Raw genomic sequence first — 22,872 nt, forward strand, 5'->3', positions numbered from 1 at the left:
ATAATGAAAAATATGAAAGCTCTAAAAGGATAACTGTAAGGACGCAAAGCAGAACAGTCCATCTCTTGTTAGTAAACATGAACGCCAGTCTGCATTGAGGGTCTACTTTCTCCTGTACCTTCAGGTTCTTTGCTTCAGTTTATCTGCAACAAGTTCTACCCCTGAGGCACCCTACGTGTGTGGTGGTCAAGGGCAAATCTCCATAGTGGTTTATGAGCCTCAGAAGAAAAATCTGAAACTGCTTCATCAATCGCAAACTGTGCCTGCCCAGTCCTCAGTACACCTCTGGAACAGAATCAAAATCCCCCACAGACAGCCTCAGCCAGTAATCTCTCCCCACACACATTAGATCAGATCCCCAGTAAGCCCACTGATGTACAGGTCAGTCTAGCAACACTCACCCAAGAGTCTCTGTCTGCACAGATGTCTTACCTTATCTATCGCAGACACCTTAGCTCCTTTATCTAGCAGCAGCTCTACTACTTCGATATTTCTCATCTTGGTGGCCTTTATCAGTGGGGTTTCACCATCCTGTGGATGCAGATAACGAGATTTCACAGATCCATAGCTTTACTGCCAAGTATTTAGTGTTATAGAAATATACATAACAAGAAATTCTAACTGTGATAATAGTCTACATTTAAAATGTTCTGAAGACTATGTTTTAAAACTAAAAAGAGAAGTGCTTTTCCCTTCATGACCACCTTTTTGTGTGAAAATAAGTTTGTATCACTTAGCCAGCTGTGGGATGTACCCCCAGCTGTTCCTCACCCACACCTGCTGCAGTGGCTACTCCAGTCAATTCCCTCAGGCCAATGCTGACCTGGAGACAGGTCCTGCATAGGCTGCTTCCTCTTCTTGCTCTCTACCCACCAAACAATCCCCAGTACAGCCTCTCAACATCCAGGCAAGGGAGTTTCTAGACTGTAAGAAACACATATGAACCTAAGGACTTTCAAACCATTTGATACCAGCAGTCAGACTTTGCAAAACCTCAAAAGAGTCCATGATTGCCTTCAAAATCAAATGAAACACATGAAGAAGATCACAGTTCAGCACCCGGTAGGAAAGACAAAACCATGGACAAAGGCCACATGTCATTACAGTGGCTGACACAGGGTTCCAAAAGAAAAAGATTTTTTAAAAAAGATGTTCAATGAGCAAAGCCGTAGATATTCCAGGGAAGTTTATGTCCCAGGGCACTGGAAAGACCATCACGGATTTACAAATGTACTAGTCCAGGTCTCTAGCAGATGAAACAAGATAGTCTTATGGATGACTCTATCACTTTGCTTTATGCATTAAGAATTTCTGACATTTTAATACAGAAATACTTTCCCCTCACATAAGGCTAAAATGGCTGGTGTGCAGAACCAATGACCACTCACAAAGGTCTTCAGAAAACAGGCTTTGCACCACAAAGAGAAGCATGAAACACTGGGGGAGATTTGTGAAAAGCACTATTTAATTCAAGTATCAAATTACACAGTGCATTTGCTATGCATATGTAACTTTAAAAGGATACAAAGTTACCCCTCAACTTAATAGAAAGCATTTCCAGTAAAATCAGTTAACTTTAAAGTCAAACAATGATGATGGGACAAAAAGCAGTACTAATATTCAGCACTGGATATTGCTAACAGAATAGAAATGTCATTTTCACCTTTGTGCATATTTCAGTATCAGGATTGCACTGTAGGATATCTCTCACCATTGTTGCATTTCCCTTTTCAACAGCCCAATACAAAGCAGTTTTATTGTCCTGTAATTTGAAAAAAGTCACTTCATATAAGATACAACATTAAAAACTGCTATTTGTAAATGTAAAATAACATAACATTTCTGCCAAAAACCATTCCAATAGGAAGCACAGTGGGAAATAATGTTAATCCATATGCTCTCTAAGACATACTTTTGAGAAATTCTTTGTGAGAAAAGTCTAGGAAAAGTTAGTGTTACTTGACTTAAAAAGCAGCACCAGGTTGGAGGTGTGGTTCAAGCAGCAGAGCCACTTTAAGCCTAGCAAGCACAAAGCCCTAAGTTCAAACCCCAGTACCACCAACTATACTCCAAGATAACCAGTGCTCTGTAATCACACATACCTGTCCTCTAATGTCAATATCAGCATATTTTTGGAGAAGTGCTCGAACAATTTCGACATGACCACCTCTGACAGCACCAATCAACACAGTATCCCCACTCTAAAAAGACAAAAAACAGGATCAGTTGGTGATGAGAACAAATAAGCACTATTTTGATGTTAAGGCAACTCATTTATTAATATAATAGGTCTGCTCTAAAATTTTCTTAGGAAAAGAGTTTATCATTAAACAAAAGAAAAGTTTTAGCTAACTAATAGCAATGCCTGATAATTAATAGTCGTTTGAGTAAGGGACAGGGAACATTAGGCCTCAACATAAGAATTCATGAAATTTCATGACAAAAACTTAGAAAGCAAACTGCCCAGAAGGAGAACCTATTCTATGTCTCTCAGCAGGTAATCTCCCATTACAAATATAAATTAAATAAAATGACACTGGCTGTCAATGGACCAGAAAAGTATCTGGACATGACATGACAAAGACTCAGGCAAGTACAATGGCAAGTGGTGTCTGTAAGCTGAAAAGACCTTGTTCCTAAGTGCAAGAGGAAACTTTGGATTGCTTCAAACAAGAAGCCCACTACACAGAAATTCAAGTGGAGAGTTCAAATGAAGATGTACAAATTGCAGCAACAGAAAGATTTTTTTACATCTTAAGTATAAATGTGGTATTTCAAGCCCTGAGACAATGAATAACATCAGCTGTGAAAAAACACTGACAGTGATATATATCAAGTACAGTTACAGACAAATCATACATTTTAATAACACAACTATTTGAAAAAATATGAGCATTCTTCAGAAAGACTGAGTAATTGTTAACATTAGTTTCAAAGGGAGAAATGAAACTTAAAACAAGTTGTCAGACAAGAATCTTGAAAGGTGGAAGTAAACAGCTAAGGTAATCTTTCACCACTTCACCACTAGACAAATCTGAACGAGGTGACCGACCCTGTCAGGTATGTTCACATATGTCCCAGCATCCAGCAGATCCTGCACAATCTCTGTATGTCCCTCCTTTGATGCAATCATCAAGGCTGTGTTTCCATCCTTGTCAGTTAAATTTACATTTGGATTCCGCTTCAAAATTTCTTTTACTGACTGTGTATAGCCTCCTTTTACTGCCACAATAAGTGCAGTCATTGAATTCTTAAAAAAAAAAAAATTCCAAATTAGTATAGTCTAGAAAACATGATTTACATCATAATCAAAAATAAGCGGCCTATTACTAACAGCCCTCCACCCCACCCTCTCCTCTCTCACTCACCCGCCCTTCCTCCCTTTCTGGTGGTACTGGAGACCTAACCCAGGGGCCTTAAGAAGGCACAGTAGCATTGTACAATTGACTTATACCTCCAGTGATTAAGAATTATTTCTGATAAGATGCAATATAAATAATCAGACACATACCAAAAGTGGCTATGAGACAATATTTTCAGCTTTTAAAGTTATATTCTGAGTCATTAAAAATATTAGGAGTGTCAGTGCTTAAATGATAATCTGAAATTGGACTAAATTACAATGAATAAACTCATGATGTAATAAAGTATAGTTTACAAAATGACTCAAACACATTCGAGAATAAGTGAATTCAAAATAAGGTGACTCAAACCTCAAAATAAGAATTCTTTTTTTCCCCCTGTGATACTGAGGACTGAACTCAGGGCCTCAAACTGGCTAGGCAGGTACTCTACCTCTTGAGCCACACCTCCAGTTTCACACTAAGAATTTTTATAATAAGACATATAGGAAAAACTGAGTTAAAACCATGATTAATTCCTATAGAATATTTCAAGAAAAAGTATAATAAATGCTCCTTGACAGTGGTCTAAAAACCCATTTTCAAAAATTGTCCTATTTTAAGTAGTTCTTTTAAAAGCTGCACCCCTAATTACGGCGTAATCATCTCACATATTAAAATGACACAGCCTTTTCAAACTCCTTAGCAGTCAATCATCACAGAGAACAGCCACTCATCCACTTGATAAACTTCCCAGAAGGGACACAAGTGGAAGGCAAGATGTCTATATCTGCTTAGGAATCCTGTTCTGTCTCCTCTCAGAGTGAAGACAGTCCATTCTCAACAGTGAGAAGCTCTGCCAACATGGAGAACAGAAGGAACTGGTTAAGTACTCCAGCTCAAGTGTAATTAAGAGTTTCATGAAGCCAGAGATTTGGCAGCATCACGTCTCAGAATCTTTTATGAGCTACCTTGTAGATAGTCATGTAAACAGTACTCTATAGGTCTTTTTGGCTTTTAGTGGTACTGAGATTTGAACTCAGGACCTCATGGTTGCTAGGCAGGCATTCTACCTTTTGAGCAATTCTGCCAGCCCTAGTCCACAGTTTCTTCACTGTTTATTGCACATAAATATATATGCCTCCTGCACATTCTTATGAGCTCACAGGAAAAACAATCTGTGAGGCTTTTCAGGTCTCCCAAGCACTCGTGGCATAGTCTGGCTTTGCAGCTGGTAATCAGTAAGGAATTCATAACTGCTTGTCAGTTACATGCAGATAACCAATTTTTAAACTTTTTAGGTTTTAATAGTTGATTTCTGACTTTTTTTTACAGGCTTTGTAAAGATTTCTGATTTCTTAAATCTGCTTTTTAGAGAGGGGTAATAAGTTACAGCTAAAAATACCCACAAATTATAATATTAGTTTAAGGTTTTAGGGAAAAGATATCTTAATAGAGTATAAAAGCTCTTTTTCTACTATTAAGATTAAAAAGAATTTGATTGAAATATTCTTTCAAAGAAAATTATTCTTGATAGTTTTAGCTTCCCAAAACTTATTTTTGCTAAAATTTGTTTTAGCAATAGATCTTCAAAAGCAGGTATTTATTATGTTTTTTACAATATAAGGTTCTTAGAATAATAGAAAGTACACATTTTTTTAAGTTAACATTATTTAAAACCTGGAGGGAAATTTTTCTAGACATATGCAAAGTTAAAGTACTCTTTGTTTTAAAACCAAAAGAATCTCTATACCACCAAGGTTAAGAAACAAAAGACACTTACTGCTCCTTCTTGATCGACATCAGCACCCATTGCCAATAAATGCTTCACACATTCCAAATGACCCTTTCGTGCAGCCCAAACCAAAGGGGTGGTTCCAAACTATTAAACAATACATTTTAAGTTTATTATTAGGGAAATACTAAAAGAAACTAGCTTACAACATGAATTTTGATAAAACTTTATGCTGAGTATTCTTATGTGTTCACATCATAATTTTAATCCTAGATAAATCCTATTTCCCTCAATTTAGATGACTAATCACAGCATGAAATGCCTTTTACCCAACTTTCTTAGCTTTTATAACCAGAGACGATTTTTCCATCAAAGTCATAAAGCCTCTAATTTTCAACAAGTTTTCACAGAACAAATATAATTCACGTTACATTCCCACAGCTGAGGAAGTGAGGCTCTGAAAAGATTAAAATGTCAAAGTCCCAACTCTATCAAGAGGTAGAACAAGACCCATGAGCCCAACAAGCCTGGCACAGAGTCTACTCTCAGCCTCTGTTCTTGATACCTTCGGCCTGGAAGCCGTACTCAAAAGCACCTTTTCCTGGAACATGACGCAAAAGGCATCAGAGAATACAAACCTTGCATAAAGTCAAGGCCATGACTTTATGCTATGATAGGCAATCCACACACACGAGTGCCCACAGTGACCTTTAAGTTCATGGGGCCTGCGGATGAAAATGAACATTTACTAAGCTTGCTATGGCAGCCCTATCCAACAGGGCTGTGTAGAAAGAAACGCACGCATGATTATTAAGCTCTTGAAACGTGGCTAATGTGACTCAGGAACTGAATCTTCAATTTTATTTAAAAGTCTAGTAGCCGTATGTGGCTAGTGGTTACTGCACTGGGCAGCACCATTCTACTTATACCAGACATCACGGCAACCACACTGTGGAAAGCTACAGTCCTCAGTGCTCTTCTTGATGAACTGAACCTCACGACAGCCAGACTCGCAAGCCTGCCTATAATACAGTACATAGGAAAGGAGCCTAACGACAAGGAGACAGGCCATGAAAGAGAACAATCATCACAGCCATGGCCTCAAAACAGGCTTAGAGAGATGGAATAAGGACTGCACTTCTCCCAGAATTAAATTCTCTTTTCCAGCATCCTTCTTTGTGGCTAACATGTTTTCTCTGGCTTAAATGCCCTCCATATCCCTACAAACAAGAGCCAGACAGTCACAAGGATAACACACATACACATTCACTACTAATCAGGCCTGCTTTAAAAATGCTAATTTGACTTAAGAGCTCATCCTTTCAACACCCACTGCATTTGATTTTTACCCTTTTACAGAACTGAACTGTGCAGGATTATATGCTAGCATGGCTACTCTTTCCCCTCGTCATCACATTGGCCAGCTCATCTCACCCTCATATTCAGCAAGCCATCTCAATTTCATCATTACAAAGAACTCTTGGCGCCTGGGGCAAGACCATCCTCACCTGGCATTCTGTCTACTTCAAAAGAGCTCTGGAGTTAGCATTCAACCACCTTAGTAAGTCTCTCTGTTCTCTTTTTCTCAAGTTCTGGCCTCTATTCCTTCTAAATCAAATCTCTATGGTCTAAATAGTTTTCTCTTTTTCTTTTTTCAGACACAGTCTTGTTTGCTCCCTTTATGTATCCCCTTGATCCTATCTTAATCTGTTCTGTCTAGACCTTTTTCAACCATCTCCTCCCACACCATGTCTTTCCTTCTAATCCTCCCTTCCTTCTGATTTAGGCTTTCCCCTCTAACAAACTTTACCAAAAACCTACTCTCTTAAGGTAACTAATCATCGTCCTTTTATTCACACCTTTCAAAATAATTTATAAGGGTTATTTCCAATTCTTCACCAAAACCCCTTCAAAAACTAGTTTCCGCCATAAATCTTACAGAATCACTATACATGAGGGCAACAATCGTCACCTAAGCCCCAGATCTATAGCTCTTAAATTCAGTTCTTTCTTTTCCTGAAAGCTCTACAGTCACATGAACTATTGACTGTGCCTTCAACCTTGAGCTTTCAAGTCACTTCTCACCATTGATTTTTCACCAACCAAATTCTTCTACCTCTGGAAGTACTCCTAATTATCAGACACTGCTGAGCTCCCCGTGAACTCTGCTATTAAACCCATGCTTCTAGAATTTCCAGAATCACCTCTATGCAAGCCTTTTCCCACCAGCTGACAACCCTTAGGTCCACTATCCAGTAGGACAGACACTTTTAACCACAGGTGCCCCATTGCCTCAGTCAACACAACTTAAATGATGTGTTCCCTTTTCTAAAAATGAGTGCCCATAAAAACCTACTTTTGTCAGCAAGAAGAATATTCTCTATCTTTAACAAGCCTACTGTTAAACGACAGTTTTTCTAAAATTAATACCAGTTTGTGCCAATCTACAACACTAATTCCCCAGTGGTTTTCAGTATCTACAGGGCAGACATCCACTTTTTAGTAAGGTGTTCAGGGCCTACCTGAAGGTGGTGGCTTCTATGGCCAAGGCTTCCTTGGCCAGCTCCTCTCCTCACACTCAGTTCAGCTCATTCCCTGGTCTGCTCAGCACCCCCTCAACATGCCATGCCAAGTCATACTTGGGCTTTTTGCTCTCATTTTCCCCTGTGTGTAGCATGGCTTCTTCTCCTAGTCTTCTTGGATATAAGTTCCACTCTTAGTAAGTCTCACATAATCTATCAGTTCTTTATTGACTGCTCAGCCATCAGTGGATCCCCCTATCTTCAAATTCCTAAAACATCTGAGCCTAACCTATGCATATTACACATTCCACTTATCTTCCTGCTTCTCTGAACAGAGATCATTCCTTCTTTGTTTTTGTATCTTCTGTGCTAAGTACAGGGATAGCACTCAGCAGGTACTAAACATTTTCTCAGAATGCTAAAGAAAGACAGATTGAGTAGCACAATATATGATTCTGGAGGGCCTTAAATGGCAAACTGTATATAAACAATTTTCTACAGGCCAGAAGGAAAAAAATGAAGGTTTTTCTATGATATTAGACTGTCATATCAAAAACATCAACAAAAAGAACTATTAAAAACATCTCAGTTGATCAAACATCAACAACATCTCAGTTGATCGGAATTAAACATCGCATTATCATATAAATATACAACAGTCCTCTTACCCTCCCCATTGAACTTTTATTTTATGCAGTATTTTTTAAAATAAGGCATAACATGCATAAAACACAAAAATACACTCTCTTTAGTGTGCTAATTGATGATTTTTTACATATGTACAAACCCGACTGACCACCATCCAGATCAAGGCATGGATGGCTTCCAACATCTTCATGAGGGTAAGTAATAGTATTTGCTTAAAGAAAGTGATGCTCATAATCTATTCCAATTACAAAAAAAACTCCAGATAATAGTCCTTTTTCCTATGATTAGCTACAAAGTTTTAACTTAAAATATTATGATCATCCCAACAATGTGTCAAATTTTAAAACAACCAATGGAAGTAATGACCAAAAGGAAAAAGAGGAACATCCCTGATCTTCTCAAAAAAAAGAAAAATGCAATTATTACAAGGCTGTAGTTTATACGCTCCAATGGAAGTATGCACAGAGAGCACTAATAGTACAGAGGCAGAGCACTAAGAAAAGATTTGACTAGACAGATAACATCTCAAGTTAACCTTGAAAAATAAATAGGTTTTCATCAAGCAGAAGAGGCAATAGCACAGATTCTAGCAGGGGGGATAGAATAAAACAAAGTTCACAGAATGTTAGACAACTTCTGTGTCTAAAGGCATAGTGTATGTATATGGAAAGGAGAGAAAAAAGTAAGACTAGGAATATATGCTGAAGTCAAACCAGGAAGCATGGGCTTTATCCTGAAACACTGAAAGCCACCAAAAGAAAGGAGAATAAAAACATTAAGTACTCATTAAACATTTGAGGTTAGTGCTAAGGATTTAAAAAAAAAAGGGGGGGTGGGGATAGAAGAACATTCTAGGGAGCTTTCTAGACGTGACAAATGAGCTGCGCCTCCAGAATAAAGAGAAACTGAGGAGAGGTCATAGCACACTGGGAAAGAGCACAGGAACTCAGGAAACTACAGGTCATTAGACAGGCTAGCATGCAAGGTAACTTGGGTTATAGGTATCAGGACAAAGGGAGGCAAGTCCTACCAATATCCACCATACCAAGGCTGGTCTTTATGATTTCATACACGAGAGACAGATAAACAAACCTGAATTTTAAAAAAAGATCATTCTTGCAATAATAAAGGAAAAGCAGGAAAGCAGGTAGGACTAAAGGAAAAAGAGTTACAACTCAAAACTTCAAACAACAGAGACAGTGAATCACTGTCGCTATCTTCTTGAGAATGATGAATGGGATATAATAAACATCAAAAGGAAACAGTGCATAATATATATAAAGAATCCAACTATAAGACATATATCTACATAAATAAAATAATATACAAAAATATAAAATACATGTGAGTAATTTTATATGAAAATGTTTATAACTAAGACACTCTAGCAGGCATAACACAAGCTAAAACATGGGTAATTCTGCCAAGTTACCTTATCACAGCAGTTGACTTTAGCACCATTTTGCAGTAGAAGATGCACTATATCTGCATGGCCTCTTCCTGCTGCCCAAATGATTGGGTAAACACTATACTGCTGGGATGGATAGTAGGTGGGAGGGAAGGGAGGAATGAAAAGGGAATCTTTTAGGTGGATATTTGCCACACATATTTACTAAGTAAAGTACATAAATATCAAAGAGAGTAGCACAAAGTAGTATTTTTTAAAAACCATTCTACAGATCACTCTCTGGTTTAAAAACACAAATAATGCTTATAAAATATAATTGGCAACAAAGATGCATTTAACCTTAAAGAAGCATATGTCCTGAACACATTTATTTTTATCGAGTCAGTGCACTTGATTATCTACCCAACAGGCAAAATTAATAAGAGGAACAGGTAATAAAAGGAATATGAGTATATACAACAGAATTTATAGAAATGGTATGGTTAATTAGTATATGTTTCTTTAAAGAAGTTCAGATTAAGTATGCATACTCACAGAAAACAGAAAAGATAACCAAGGATTTCAAAATCTCCTTTTGAAATGTTATATAGATAAAATTACCATTTTAGCTCTAAGAGTTGAATTTATGTTGACAAAAATTAAGACAAAAGCTCAACTTACGAAGTTTCCATTGTGTTGTAAAATCATATTCTACATTATATTTAATATGATCTAGGAAATCTCCAACCACTATGAAGTAAAAATAGCCTGAAGCATTTCCTAAGAAAATTTACCACTTATGCTACAAATTAAATTTTTGGTGAACACTTACCAGACCAGTGACACTTGGACTGGCGCCATGAGAAAGAAGCAACTCTACTACATCAGTCCGGCCTTTGTAGCATGCCCACATGAGAGCTGTCCATCCCCCCTAAAGAAAAAATGGAGGGATACAAAACTGGATCACATCCAAGCATAAAAATGCCACTAATTAAGTTCCTTCTGTGTTTATGTTAATAACATCATTGGTTTAAATTTCCAAGATCCCCACAAAAGTCTACAATAGTCCATGAAATGAGTCAAATCTCTTGCATCCATGAATAATTATTCCAAAGTTTGTACTATGCCACAAAAGCTGAAATAGGGAAAATTCATGCTGTACTCTTCCAAATTTTACTGCAAGATTTATTTTGGCTGTTACAAACCTTTCCCTAGACAGCCTCCTCGTTGTCTAAGTCTTCATACAGATAGGGGTTCCACATCATATCCAATTTCTCAATTTAAACACTTCCTTTAATCCCAGGTCATCACAGTACCTCTTGCAAGAAAAGAAGGATGCAAGGCACTAAGCTCTAGGTCAGATTTCCAGGGTGGGAAAAGCCATCAAGTGTGAATTCCTAGCTGATAAGGTTCTATTTACCAAGCTACAGGACCAATTTTCTCTTTGGCTATAATGCAATTCAATAAAAGAGGCCAATGTAACCAAATCTTACTAAGGATGGAAATGTTTTGCTTTTTAAAACTGGTATTTGGACCAATACATATTTGGCTCTGAGACTATGACTTACTTAATTCTTCTGATGCTAGTTCAACATTACATTACAAAGAATAAGAAAAATATACTTATCCTAACCTGGAAAAGGCAAAACTACAGAAAGGGAAAACAAATCAGTGGTAGCCAGAGGCTGGGTGGAGAGGCTGACTGCGAAGGAGCATCAGAGGGGAATGAGGAGGTGATGGAGCTGCTCTCTATGGAACTGTGGTGGAGGACACACACTCTACATGTGTCAAAACCCATAAACTCTGTTGCAGAGTAAGTTTTACCATATGCAACTTTTTCCTAAAAATCAGTGAGAATATAGAAAGACAAAGGTAACAACACAGACTCATTTTTAAAATATGTAAGCTAAGTAGATACAAAAGTAGATGTGCATGTGTAAGTTAGCGTACATACATGTATTACTCCTACCCACTGAGGAGTAGAAGCAATGATACTCTATTAGCAATAAGCTTAACTGACACGTAGATATTGGTTTCTAAATACCAATTTCCATTTTCTTGGACAACTGGATGATTCCATTAAGAAGGCAAGGAAAATAAAAGATGAGCATGAGCCTGAAGCATCTTGACATACCAAAAAGGAAAAAAACACTTAAACGAAAATGAGACAGCATCTTGACTGGATTTAGAAGTCAGTAAGAAAGAATTCCAATAGACAACTGAAATAACTTGAGCAAAAGAGTAAGTATAGTACTGGCTTATAATCCAAAGAATAAAATAAGTATGAAGAGTCCATACAGGGCTGGGAATGGTGATGCAAGCCTGTCATTCCAGCTACTCAGGAGGCAGAGGCGGGTAGGAATGAAGTTTGAGGACAGCATGGGCAAAAAGGTAGCAAGTCCCCATCTCAACAAACAAGCCAGGATGTGGTGGTACATGACTATAATCCCACCTAGGAGGCAAGCACAAGTAGGATGATCACAGCCCAAGACCAGCCCCAGACAAGACCCTATCTGAAAAATAACTAAAGGAAAAAGGGCTGGGAGGGTGTATTAAGTAGTAGAGCACCTGCTCAGACTTTCTGACATTATATCTTGAACCCCCTAAGACTCCAGCTCCACTGGTCACTCTCCTGTCCTCACACCAGTCCCAGGGATTCTGCCTTCCCATTGCTTAGTTACCGACATCACAACCAATACTTTATGGTTCAGTTCCCTCCATACTAACTACTGAAAGACATACAGTCCTCAATTTTTCCATTCTCTGGTGTTTCAAAGCCAAGCACAAAGAGTCTTCAAATGTTAAAAGTTTTGTGATCATTACTTTGGGGAAAAAGAAATAAGGAAAGCAAAAAAAGAATTTAAGAAATCAAATTTTACACATTCATAAGGTGCACTTTATAGTTCTTCACTCCCTTGCTTATGAATATAGAAGAATGAAAGGAGTAAACCTTTGGAGTAGACAGACCTCGGTTCAAAATCCACCCTGATTACTTAGTAGCTATGTGACCTTGGATAAAGACCCATCTCTTCGGCCTCAATTTCCTCAACTATACATAGAAAACAAAATGACCCGTGGTCTACAGAACTGTTCTGAGAAGTTAATTAAAAAACACAGATGCTATAAAGCTCCTAAGGAGGCCAGGCATATAACTGGTACACGGTATTAATCCTTCATTGATAATCTGGTATGGTGCCTATAATAAAATACTGAGAAATAGTCAACTCCTTGTCTTTCCCTGCTATGCTATGCACCAATAAAGAAAGAACACCACTTTTTACTTCCAGCGCACATAACTATCCTTTACCTAGGTTATTGACATCATTATCTTCTCTCCCTAGACTTTAACTGAAGTATACTTAAGTTCGTTTTTGGAAATAAGTAAGATACAAACAGGTCTCTGGATGTGCGTTTATCAGCTTTCTGACACTGTGACAAAATACCTGTGATAAACAACGTACACAGAGTAAAAGTTTATTACTTTGGTTCTACGGTGGCACAGTGGGAGCACACACAATTGGGAAGCAAAGAAAGAGGAAGGAGCCCAGGTCCAAAATTCCCTTCCAAAGTACTCCTCCAACGACCCAACTTCCTTCTGCTGAACCCTACCTCTTAAAGGCTCTATCCTTTAGAACCAACAGTGCCACAGCTGAGGACTAAACTTTGAACACATGGACCCCCGGGGGGGTATTTCAGATCCAAACTATAGCAGTATCTTCTTATAAAAATAAGCACATAATCCACTTTGCTACTTTTTAAGAATATAAGGTTACAGAGGTAAAATCCGGTGTAAATCATATTGTATTATTAAAAGCAAGATGGTGGAATGTTGCCATATCTTAAAAACTCAGACCATGTATACTTCTAAAGCACCATCAGCTAAGTATACATGGATTATATGTCAAATCAAGGCAGATCATTTCCTTCCTTTCTTCTTCTGTTAAAATTAACTTCTGAAAAAGTTAAATGCTCTACAGAATAAGCCAGAAATGATTCTTTTTTTAACCTTTATGTTTTAACCAGATGCTCTGATCAGATAAGAACTAAGTGATAATTCAAGATTACATCTTGTTAAACTTATGTGTACAGTTAGCAGGTCTGAACAGAATTACAATTTACAAATAAACCTATAATTATTCTGAAAATTATAATTGAAAAAACTTAAAATGATACAACATCCTTCCAAAAGTCCTATCTAAAGAAACCAATTTTCTCAAAAGTTCTACAGTATTGAATAGACAAGCATGGTAGCACATGTCTGTAATTCCCAACTATTTAGGAGACAGAGACAGGAGTATAAGAGTTTGAGGCCAGCCCAGACAAAAAGTTAGTGAGAGCCTATCTAAAAAACAATCTTAGTGTGGTGGCTCATTCCTGTAATCCCACCTACTCAAGAGACCTCAGAGGTAAGAGTATTGCAGTCCAAGGCCAACATGGTAAGAAGAGCAAGAACCTACCTGAAAAAAAAACAAAGATTTTTCTAAAAACTAACAAAGTTAGTTCTATAAACCACTAACAAACTACAGAACACTGAAGAACAAAACCGAAGAAGACAACGAAAGATAGAAAGCTGTCCCAGGCTAATGGATTGGCAGAATTAAATAATATTGTGAAAATGATTACACTACCAAAAGCAATCTATATATTCAATGTAATCCCCATCAAATTCCAATGACATTCCTCACAGGGATTGAAAAATCAACCCTGAAGTTCATATAGAAGTACAAAAGACCACAAATAGCCAAGGCAATACTGAGCAAAAAAGCAACACTGGAGGTATCATAATACCTTACTTCAAACTATACTACAGAGCCACAGCAATAAAATCTGCATGGTACTGGCACAAAAACAGACACAAAAGACCAATGGAACATGATAGAAGACCCAAACATAAATAAATGCAGCTACAAACACCTGATTTTTGACAATGGTGCCCAAAACATACGATGGAGAAAAGACAGGCTTAAATATTGCTGGATATCTACATGTAGAAACTACATCCATGTCTTTCACTCTGTACAAATAATAGTTAAAAGTGAAGACCTTAATATAGGACCTGAAACTTTGAAACTAGTACAGGAAAGAACAGGTAACAGGGAATACACTAGAACATACAGACATAGGCAGTAACTTCCTAAATAAAACTCCAATGACTCAGAAAATAACAGGAAGGATTGACAAATGGAACTACATGAAACTAAAAAGTTTCTGCACAGAAAAGGAAGTGGTCACCAGACTGAAAAGACAGATGACAGATTGGTGGAAAATCTTTGCCAACTATATATCTGACAAGGGATTAACAACCAGAATTTATGGGGAGCTCAAAAAACTAAACTCCCCAAAAAAATCAATGACCCATGAAGAAATGGGAAAATGAACTGAACAGAACGTTTTCAAAGGAGTAAAGTTAAAATGATCAAAAAACACATGAAATGCTCAACATCCCTAGTCATAAAGGAAAGCAAATCAAAAGCACATGAAGATTCTACCTCACTCCTGATAGAATGGTGGTCATCAAGAACACAAATAACATACAATGTGGGTAGGAATATAAATTAGGCTCCTCAAAAAACAGAACTACCATATAATCCAGCAATACCACTCTTAGGCATAAAGCAAAAGGAATGTAAGTCAAGATACAATAAAGACACTTGCACACCCATGTTTATTGCAGCATTTCCCAATAGCTATGGAAACAGGCCAGATGCCCTACAACTGATGAATGGATGAAGAAAATATGGTATTTATACACAGTGGAATTTTATTCAGCCATAAAGAAGAATGAAATTTCATCATTTGCAGGTAACTGATGGAACTGGATAATATCATCTTAAATAAAGTCAGCCAGGTTCAGAAAGCCAAGAACCGCATGTATTCTCTCAAGTGGAAGACAGATCCAAAACAAATACAAGCATTATCATAAAAGCATATAAATATATACAGACCAACTTTCCAAAAGTCGGACTGTTAGAGGAGACTAAGAGAGGAGGAAAAAAGAAAGGAATGATAGATACAGAATAATAATGGAACACATCACATCTGTGTAGGAACAAGAAACAATAAAAGACAGGAAAACCATAGAACAAAATAGGATAGTGGGACAAGGGTGAGGAAGAGTCAGAGAGGGTTAGACTGACTTAAGCACACTATGTTTACAGGAAAAATACAAAGTGAAAGTATCAACTGAAAAACAGACACTTAAACAATGAAGGACAAGAATGTAAAACAGGTTGTGTTAAGAGGAAGACACTTGTGGGAGGGTAGGGCAAATGAAGAGGGTAAAGACTGAATATGGTTGGGGTATTTTCTGTACATGTCTGAATATGGAACACTGAAACCTGCTGAAGTTATTTGAAGAAGGGAGGGGCAGGAGGGAGAATAATGGAGAGGATGAACCAAATCAGGGTATAATATATTTATATGTGGAAATGTCACAACAAAACCACCTGCAAAACTATCATATAAAAATAAAATAAATAAAATATTTGTATATTAGAGAATAATGAAATGGTTTTTTAAAAATGTTTTAACAACATTACAGAATTTTAAACTCTGAAATAAACTGAAAATGATGACTAAGAACCTTCTAAAAGAGGGATAAAACACCAGGGCTTAAAGCATTCTTGAGAATTTCAATGTCCACCCCCAAATCCTGAAATCATTACAATAATATCACTTCATACATAAAAATATAAGATTTCATGTATCTGTTATTGCTAGCAAGATTTCAGCTAACTAATGCTGTATTATAGAAAACGTACATACCATATCACGGTGCTCCAAGTTAACCCCACATTTAAGTAGCTCTTCCACAATGTGTATGTGTCCTTCTTTTGAAGCAGATATAAGTGCTGTCCAGTTATCCTTAAATACATATAAAAATGGTATGTTTTAAAATCAAAAATAGCATTTCAGAGTAAGGGGGAAAAAAAATCTGAATTTACATACCAAATGATCATACCAAACTGACATGATTTGACCTACTCTAAAATTCTGTAAAATAATATTGAAGCTCTCTTCAGAATTTATCTATTTATATCACTGCTAATGGTCCAGAAACAACTTGGCAGCTGCTTGTTCAGTCTTCTCCACTGGACTTGTAATCACATACTGTGTTTTTAAAAAAGGAGAAAAGATGACCACCAAACCTCAAGACTAATCCCGTGGCTAGCAACCATTACTATAAATTGAATTTAAAGAGCCTATAGTCAGATCTGAGTGTACATGCATAGGGTACGGAAGTACAGCAACTCAATATAGAGAGTTTAGAAATTAAGTGATAAACAAAAAGAATATTCACCTTTATTTTTTTAAGAAAAGGACACAAGTACCCTATTAAATTTATATATCAGCAATTTAATTCAACTGATCATTTAATTAAAATAAAATGTAGCTGTGTGACCAGAAAACAGGGGAATTCAGAGGAAATGTAACCTTTTGGAATGGTGATTCCATTCTGATATACTATAGCAGTATCATAGGGGGTTCACATCTTCCTGGCCAATATGAAGGGTAGTGGTATTTTCAGTAAATTGTAATTATGGGAGCTAAACAACAGAGCTCTCACATGGACATTCCTAGGCGGGCATTTAATTGCACGCACATGTGCTCTCTATTCAGCCAGTGCCATATATATATAGAAAAAGCATAGAGAGCTGAGATCCTTCACTGAAGGCAAAAGTTACTCTCCTGAATTACTCTTAAAGAAACTGATGTAGCACATGAGACAAAGGTGCGATATATCTGAATATATAATTTTAAGCCAATTATTTTTAATCATTCTTTCAAAACAAAGACATAAATTAAGGAAAAGAAAAAGACTAAAAATGAGTAAATTATTTTAATACATACCAAATCTTCCAGATTGCAGTTAGCTCCATTCTTAATCAATTCTTTTACTATTTCCAGATTGCCTTGCTCAGCAGCTATCATCAGTGGAGTCTGGCCACACTAGAGAATGTAAAAGACACAGAGAACTTAGCAAGATGATCTGATTCACTGAAACACCACTGCTAAATACACACTTGCCTTTTCATGAAGGGATATCAAATACTAGGTGTGTTTAATTTAGAAACACATTTCTTTAATTTAGAAACAGCTCTGAACCTTTAGTTTGGGATTACTAATAACTTAAAAGTCAAAGAAATCACGAAACATAATTCTTCTCCCCCTAGTGTAATAATTTGTTTTAGGCACATAAATTCATTCAAAATCTGTAAACACATGTGATACTATGATTTGGAAAACAACTACCACAATGTATATAAATTCTCCAATATTACAGGTAGAATAGGGTACAGAGTGAGGCTTTAATTTTTATAGTTTTATCTAGAGCAAGACTAGAGAGAGAAAAGTAAAATAACAAAAAAAAGCAATAGAGATGCCGCACATAAAATACACACATGGAGTTTAAGCCTTGCTTTATAACCTTAACTCATAAAACTAAAGCCCGGGCTAATAAATTAAATCCGTATTTTCCATCCTTCTAAAAGTGAGTACAGAGGTAGTGCCCTTAGTCCTGGAAACAGCAGCCACTGCTTGGGCAGCTGGGAAAGGACAACTGCAGCAGCAAACCTCCTCTGCTATAAGAAGTACAAACATTATCACTTTCTCTAAGTGCAAGAGCCTGAAACAGACTTGAAAGCACCAGGTTAAAACAAACAGTTAAACCATTAATACTGAAAGTATTTAAACACACCAAGCACAAAGGAATAGAAAATTTTACACCAAAAGTTAAGTTCAATTACACAAATACACACCTACTCACTATGTGTATCATGGTAGAAGAGAGTATCTGTGATTTTTAAAATATGCTATTTGCGATCATTCCTTTGCTTCAAAAGCCTTCAATATTTTCCCACTAATCTTCTGAATAAGAATTGAAACCCCTACCATGGCTTACAGAGCCACAACAGAGAAATATGCATTCCCACATGCCCTCGTGCACTTTCACACCTCCTTACTGACCTCCTGGAATTCCACTTTACTACACTAATTCTCATTTGTAATTACATTTTTGTTTGCATGATTAACAACTAATTTGTGTGTGTCTCCCCTAAAGACTCTGAACTCTATGAGAATGACAAACATGTCTGTTTTGTTTATGAGTTAGTGTTGTACATGGAATATGAGGGACAGTTATTGCCACCCAAATGTTTGTTCATCAAATGAGTGCGCAAAATTCAAAGAATTTAAAAAGCTGTTGGGACCAAAACACAAACAAGCAAATAATTATCATCACTGGCAAAATACCACAAAGGTTATTATAGGTATAAGCCAAGTAAAGAGTTTAAACATAGTACTGGTTTAAACAAAGTACAAAAATAAATCACATTAAACATAGACATTCTTACATAATGATGGATACTAAATTGTATGTGGTAGCTATGTCACTCATTAGGGAATGAGATATTATACATAAACAGATTTTCCAGGTGAAAAACTCTACGTTTTGAACATTAAATTTGATAATCACCATCTAAACAGCAATGCACAATTGCTACTTGTTAAACAGATCACCTTAAACATTATGTTTATGATTCTGAGTCATAACTACAGATGTATTTACCACACCAAAAATGCCTCTGTCAGCTCTAAATATTTTGGCATGCTTTCTGCAGCATCTCCTCTCCCTCTAATCTACTGGGATAAACAGTGAGATATAAAAGCCATTGGTACAATACAGAAATTAAAGCCAAGAAACTGAATCCAAGATGCTGAAGGTGTATGAATTTTACAAAATAGTTTTTACAACAGTAATTCCAAAGACTCAAAGGAGTTTCCTGTTTACTTTCAGAAGACAGATATACTTCAATTCACACAGACAGATGTTCCACGAAATAAGATTTTAAAAAAATGTAAATCTCAACTAGCTGAGATAACAGATGTTCACAACCACACCCACTCCTAAGAATCACCTACTTCTTACTCACCTTCATCCTTAGTACAGTGCCTGGCACACAGAAGCAACAAATACATGTGAAAGAATTTAATCTTAGAAACTGAGCCTTACCTCATTTCTCTCATCAACATCTTTGCATTTTTCAAGGAGAGCTTTCAGAGCAGGAATATTTTCTTCTTCCACATAATTTATAACACTCTGTGATATCAGAACTGACATTTTCACAGAAAGCTGTAGTTATCTTTATTTCACCTATTTAAAGTAATTTAGACAAAACATACATAATTTGTGGTTAGAAATAAACTAAGTTCCTATTAAACATATTACCAATTTTAACCCTAAACTTGTGCCAGTATTCCTCCAATGGTAGAACTAAAAACAAAGTCCCACTGCTCAGTTGTCAAAATGCTGACAAAATGTCATTTCCCAAGACTCACATTCACCCAACCCCCAAACTTCAGATCCATCCCCAAGCCTTCATCATCACCACCCCAAATACAAAGCAATGCTCCCTTGCTCCTCCTCTTGCTGTCTCCACCTCAGCCCATGGCAACTCCAGCGCCTTTCTTCCAAGGCCCAAAACCTTGACTTAACCATGACTTAACTCTTCTTCTCATACCCTACCTTCAATCCATAACACATTCTTCTGGCTCTATCTGTAACTGTTCCCTGTCTCCATTACTTCCACCCTGACTTCTCACTTGGATGGATCGTAGCTTCCCAACTGGTGTCTCTGCCTCCACTCACCTCCCCTACCAGGTACCCACAATGCACTCACAGTGACCTTCTGAAAACATATGCTACACCAGAGCTGGGAGAAACTGAAGGAGTGGAGGGAGGAAGGGAAGGTCTCATTTGAGATGGTCTGATTCTAACCGGTCTAAGACTCTTGACTTTCTTTTTATATTTGGAAACATCAAGTAACTGAAACAACAACAACAACAAACATTTCCTGACATACTTTTAATGGCAGATATGGCAGATAGCAATGCTAGAAAAACATCTTTATGTTATAATAAGCTCATTTTTGGGACCTGCAAACAAATTTAGCAGGTTACCAAATTTTTGGTACGGTAAACCCGCCTTATTCACAAACTCATCACATGTGATTTTGACCAAGCATGATAAATAAAATGAAAGTTCAATAACAAAAATTTTAAATCAGACACATATATTACACAGCTCAGTTGAATGGACAAGCTCTCAGTCAGTACTGTGTTATCATCAGTTGTGTTTAAATCAATGTGTGATCTGATGAGCATTTCTCTGCCTTTAATTTTGTGAAAATACACCTCCCCAAAAGCAAATAGCCCAAAAAACACGCTAACAGTGAATGTGATTAAGTGAGAGTGAAAATCTGAGACTTTTTGAAAGGAACCCCATCTTTAGGAGAAGTCAGCTGCTTTGTGGGAAAGATAAATCAAACATCTGCAGCACAGCACTGAACTCTATGCATCCTGAGCATTCGTGATTTTCCTCAAAGGCGCTCATCTTGAAAGCATATACTCATGCATACCAAGGGTCTACTATATATTCAAAATTCCTTTTTGAAAGGGCCAAAGATTATGATGCATTTGTAACTTTCCCCCATTACAAACTACACCAAAGCAACAATAGTGACCAAGTTGACAAACAATCCTGACTTTGTATCCTCCAGATATGACACAATACATTCCTGAATGGCCTCTTCCATGGTCCTACTATCTCCAGCCTCTCTGTTTAGTCTCCAACAACAATAATCCAAATGTAGTGGCCCTGTCCTGCAAGGATACTAACCTTCCAGGCCTGGGTAGCAATACTCACCACCTCTATACAAAAGATACAGTGATCTTCCTAAATTCTAAGTCTTCCTATGGCCAATCTGCTCAAAAAACCCCCAACAGTTGTACTCCCACTCAAAATAAAAGCCCAAATCCTTCCAAGGCCTACAAGGCTCTGTTTGATCTGTTCCACCCCTTTCCTTCTCCACCTCCCTGAGTCCATGTTTAGAATTCTCTGCTTCACCCGCTCAGGCCACACTGAACTTCTATTTAAATGTCACCTGATCAGCACTTCCCTGACCAATGTGTACAAACAGCCATCACCCCTGCTACTATCATTCCCCATGACCCTGCTTTATTTTACTCTTCTAGATAGTGCTCAACATGACTTCACATGCTATTTACTTTTAGTGTCTGTTCCCCTCCACAATTCTAACAAATGTAGCTCAATGAGAATGGGGACTATCTCTGTTCGCCACTCATCCTCCAGCAGGTAAGGAAGCGCCTGGCAGACAGCAGAACCCAGTATCTGTGGAATCACGAGTGTGCTCATGCTGCTCCAACTACCTGGAACACCTGACCCAGTATTAACACTCGCAATCAACTAAACGCATCTTTCAACTCTTCTCCAGGGTCATCACTCTAGGATCTCCTCTTCCTTTTCCCTCTTCAGTCCCCAATCACCACGCCCTGGTCAATGTAATCTGTACACCTATACTTCATGCATGCTTTTAGGTTTACACTTAAAATAATGTAGCACAAGCATTAACCTACTCCAAAATCCTTGCAAACAGAATCACATCTTCTTCATCTTTTCATCCTAAGGAACTAAGTGAGGGCTTGGCATTCATCAAGAAATGGCTATAGTATTAACTGGGCAAAATAAGCAACCTAAATGAGTAAGGAGTAAGAATTCTTTTGTAGTATTCTTACAAGTCTTCTGAAAAGTAGAAATTATTTTAAAATAAAATTTCAAAACACACAAATGTCTGACAAACCCTTAGTTGTATCAAACATGCTTTATTGCCACAATATCACACAAAATGGAATAAGCACAGTAAAGAAAGAAGCTGCAGACATTAAGTTCTACCACAAAGGAAAACAAAGACTGAAGGCCAGATGCAACACCTTATACATGTAATCCTAGCTATTCAGGAGATGGAGATCAGGAGGATATGGTTTGAGGCCAGTCCCAGCAAAAAGTTCTGGAGACCCACCTGAACCAATAAAAGCTAAGGGTGGTAGCTTGTGGCCTGTCACCCCAGCTATGAAGAAAGCATCAAAAGGGAGCTCTCCATCCAGGCTGGCCCAGGAATAAATGGGAGACCCACTTTAAAAAACAACTAAGACAAAAAGGCGTCGGGGCATGGTGCAAGTGGTAGAATGCCTATCTAGCAAGCACAAGGTAAGTTCAAACCCCACTACTGCCAAAAAAAAATAAAGATAAAAATCATCCATTATTATGTGGACTGTATATGTGTCAGCTTTAAATAGTTAAAACATAAAAAGGTTTTCACTCTTATCCTTGCTTCAGATTAAGATTAAGCAGAAAATGTTTTTTTTTAAAGTTTTGAAAAA

At 37.3% G+C, this 22,872-nt stretch overlaps 1 protein-coding gene across 11 annotated transcripts in view; it reads right to left on the bottom strand.

Annotated features, from left to right (window-relative positions):
• LOC109675106 (kinase D-interacting substrate of 220 kDa-like) overlaps positions 1–22,872 on the bottom strand; it is a 99,652-nt gene that overhangs the window by 71,942 nt on the left and 4,838 nt on the right. For 5 of the 11 annotated variants that reach the window (XM_074049116.1, XM_074049114.1, XM_074049107.1 and 2 more), the window contains exons 2-11: positions 19,646–19,786; positions 17,485–17,583; positions 16,399–16,497; positions 10,466–10,564; positions 9,679–9,777; positions 5,125–5,223; positions 3,053–3,250; positions 2,103–2,201; positions 1,664–1,762; positions 433–531 (exon numbers count right to left, since the gene is read on the bottom strand). In XM_074049116.1, coding sequence (XP_073905217.1) covers positions 433–531; positions 1,664–1,762; positions 2,103–2,201; positions 3,053–3,250; positions 5,125–5,223; positions 9,679–9,777; positions 10,466–10,564; positions 16,399–16,497; positions 17,485–17,583; positions 19,646–19,753 — 1,098 coding nt within the window. In that variant the 5' untranslated portion in view covers positions 19,754–19,786. Of the gene's footprint in view, positions 1–432; positions 532–1,663; positions 1,763–2,102; positions 2,202–3,052; positions 3,251–5,124; positions 5,224–5,714; positions 9,520–9,678; positions 9,781–10,465; positions 10,565–16,398; positions 16,498–17,484; positions 17,584–19,645; positions 19,787–22,872 lie in introns of those variants that run through there. The other 6 variants (XM_074049115.1, XM_074049113.1, XM_074049106.1 and 3 more) reach the window with 2 other exon arrangements.

The sequence above is a fragment of the Castor canadensis genome, chromosome 12, assembly GCF_047511655.1.
Source record: "Castor canadensis chromosome 12, mCasCan1.hap1v2, whole genome shotgun sequence".
NCBI lineage: Eukaryota > Metazoa > Chordata > Mammalia > Rodentia > Castoridae > Castor > Castor canadensis.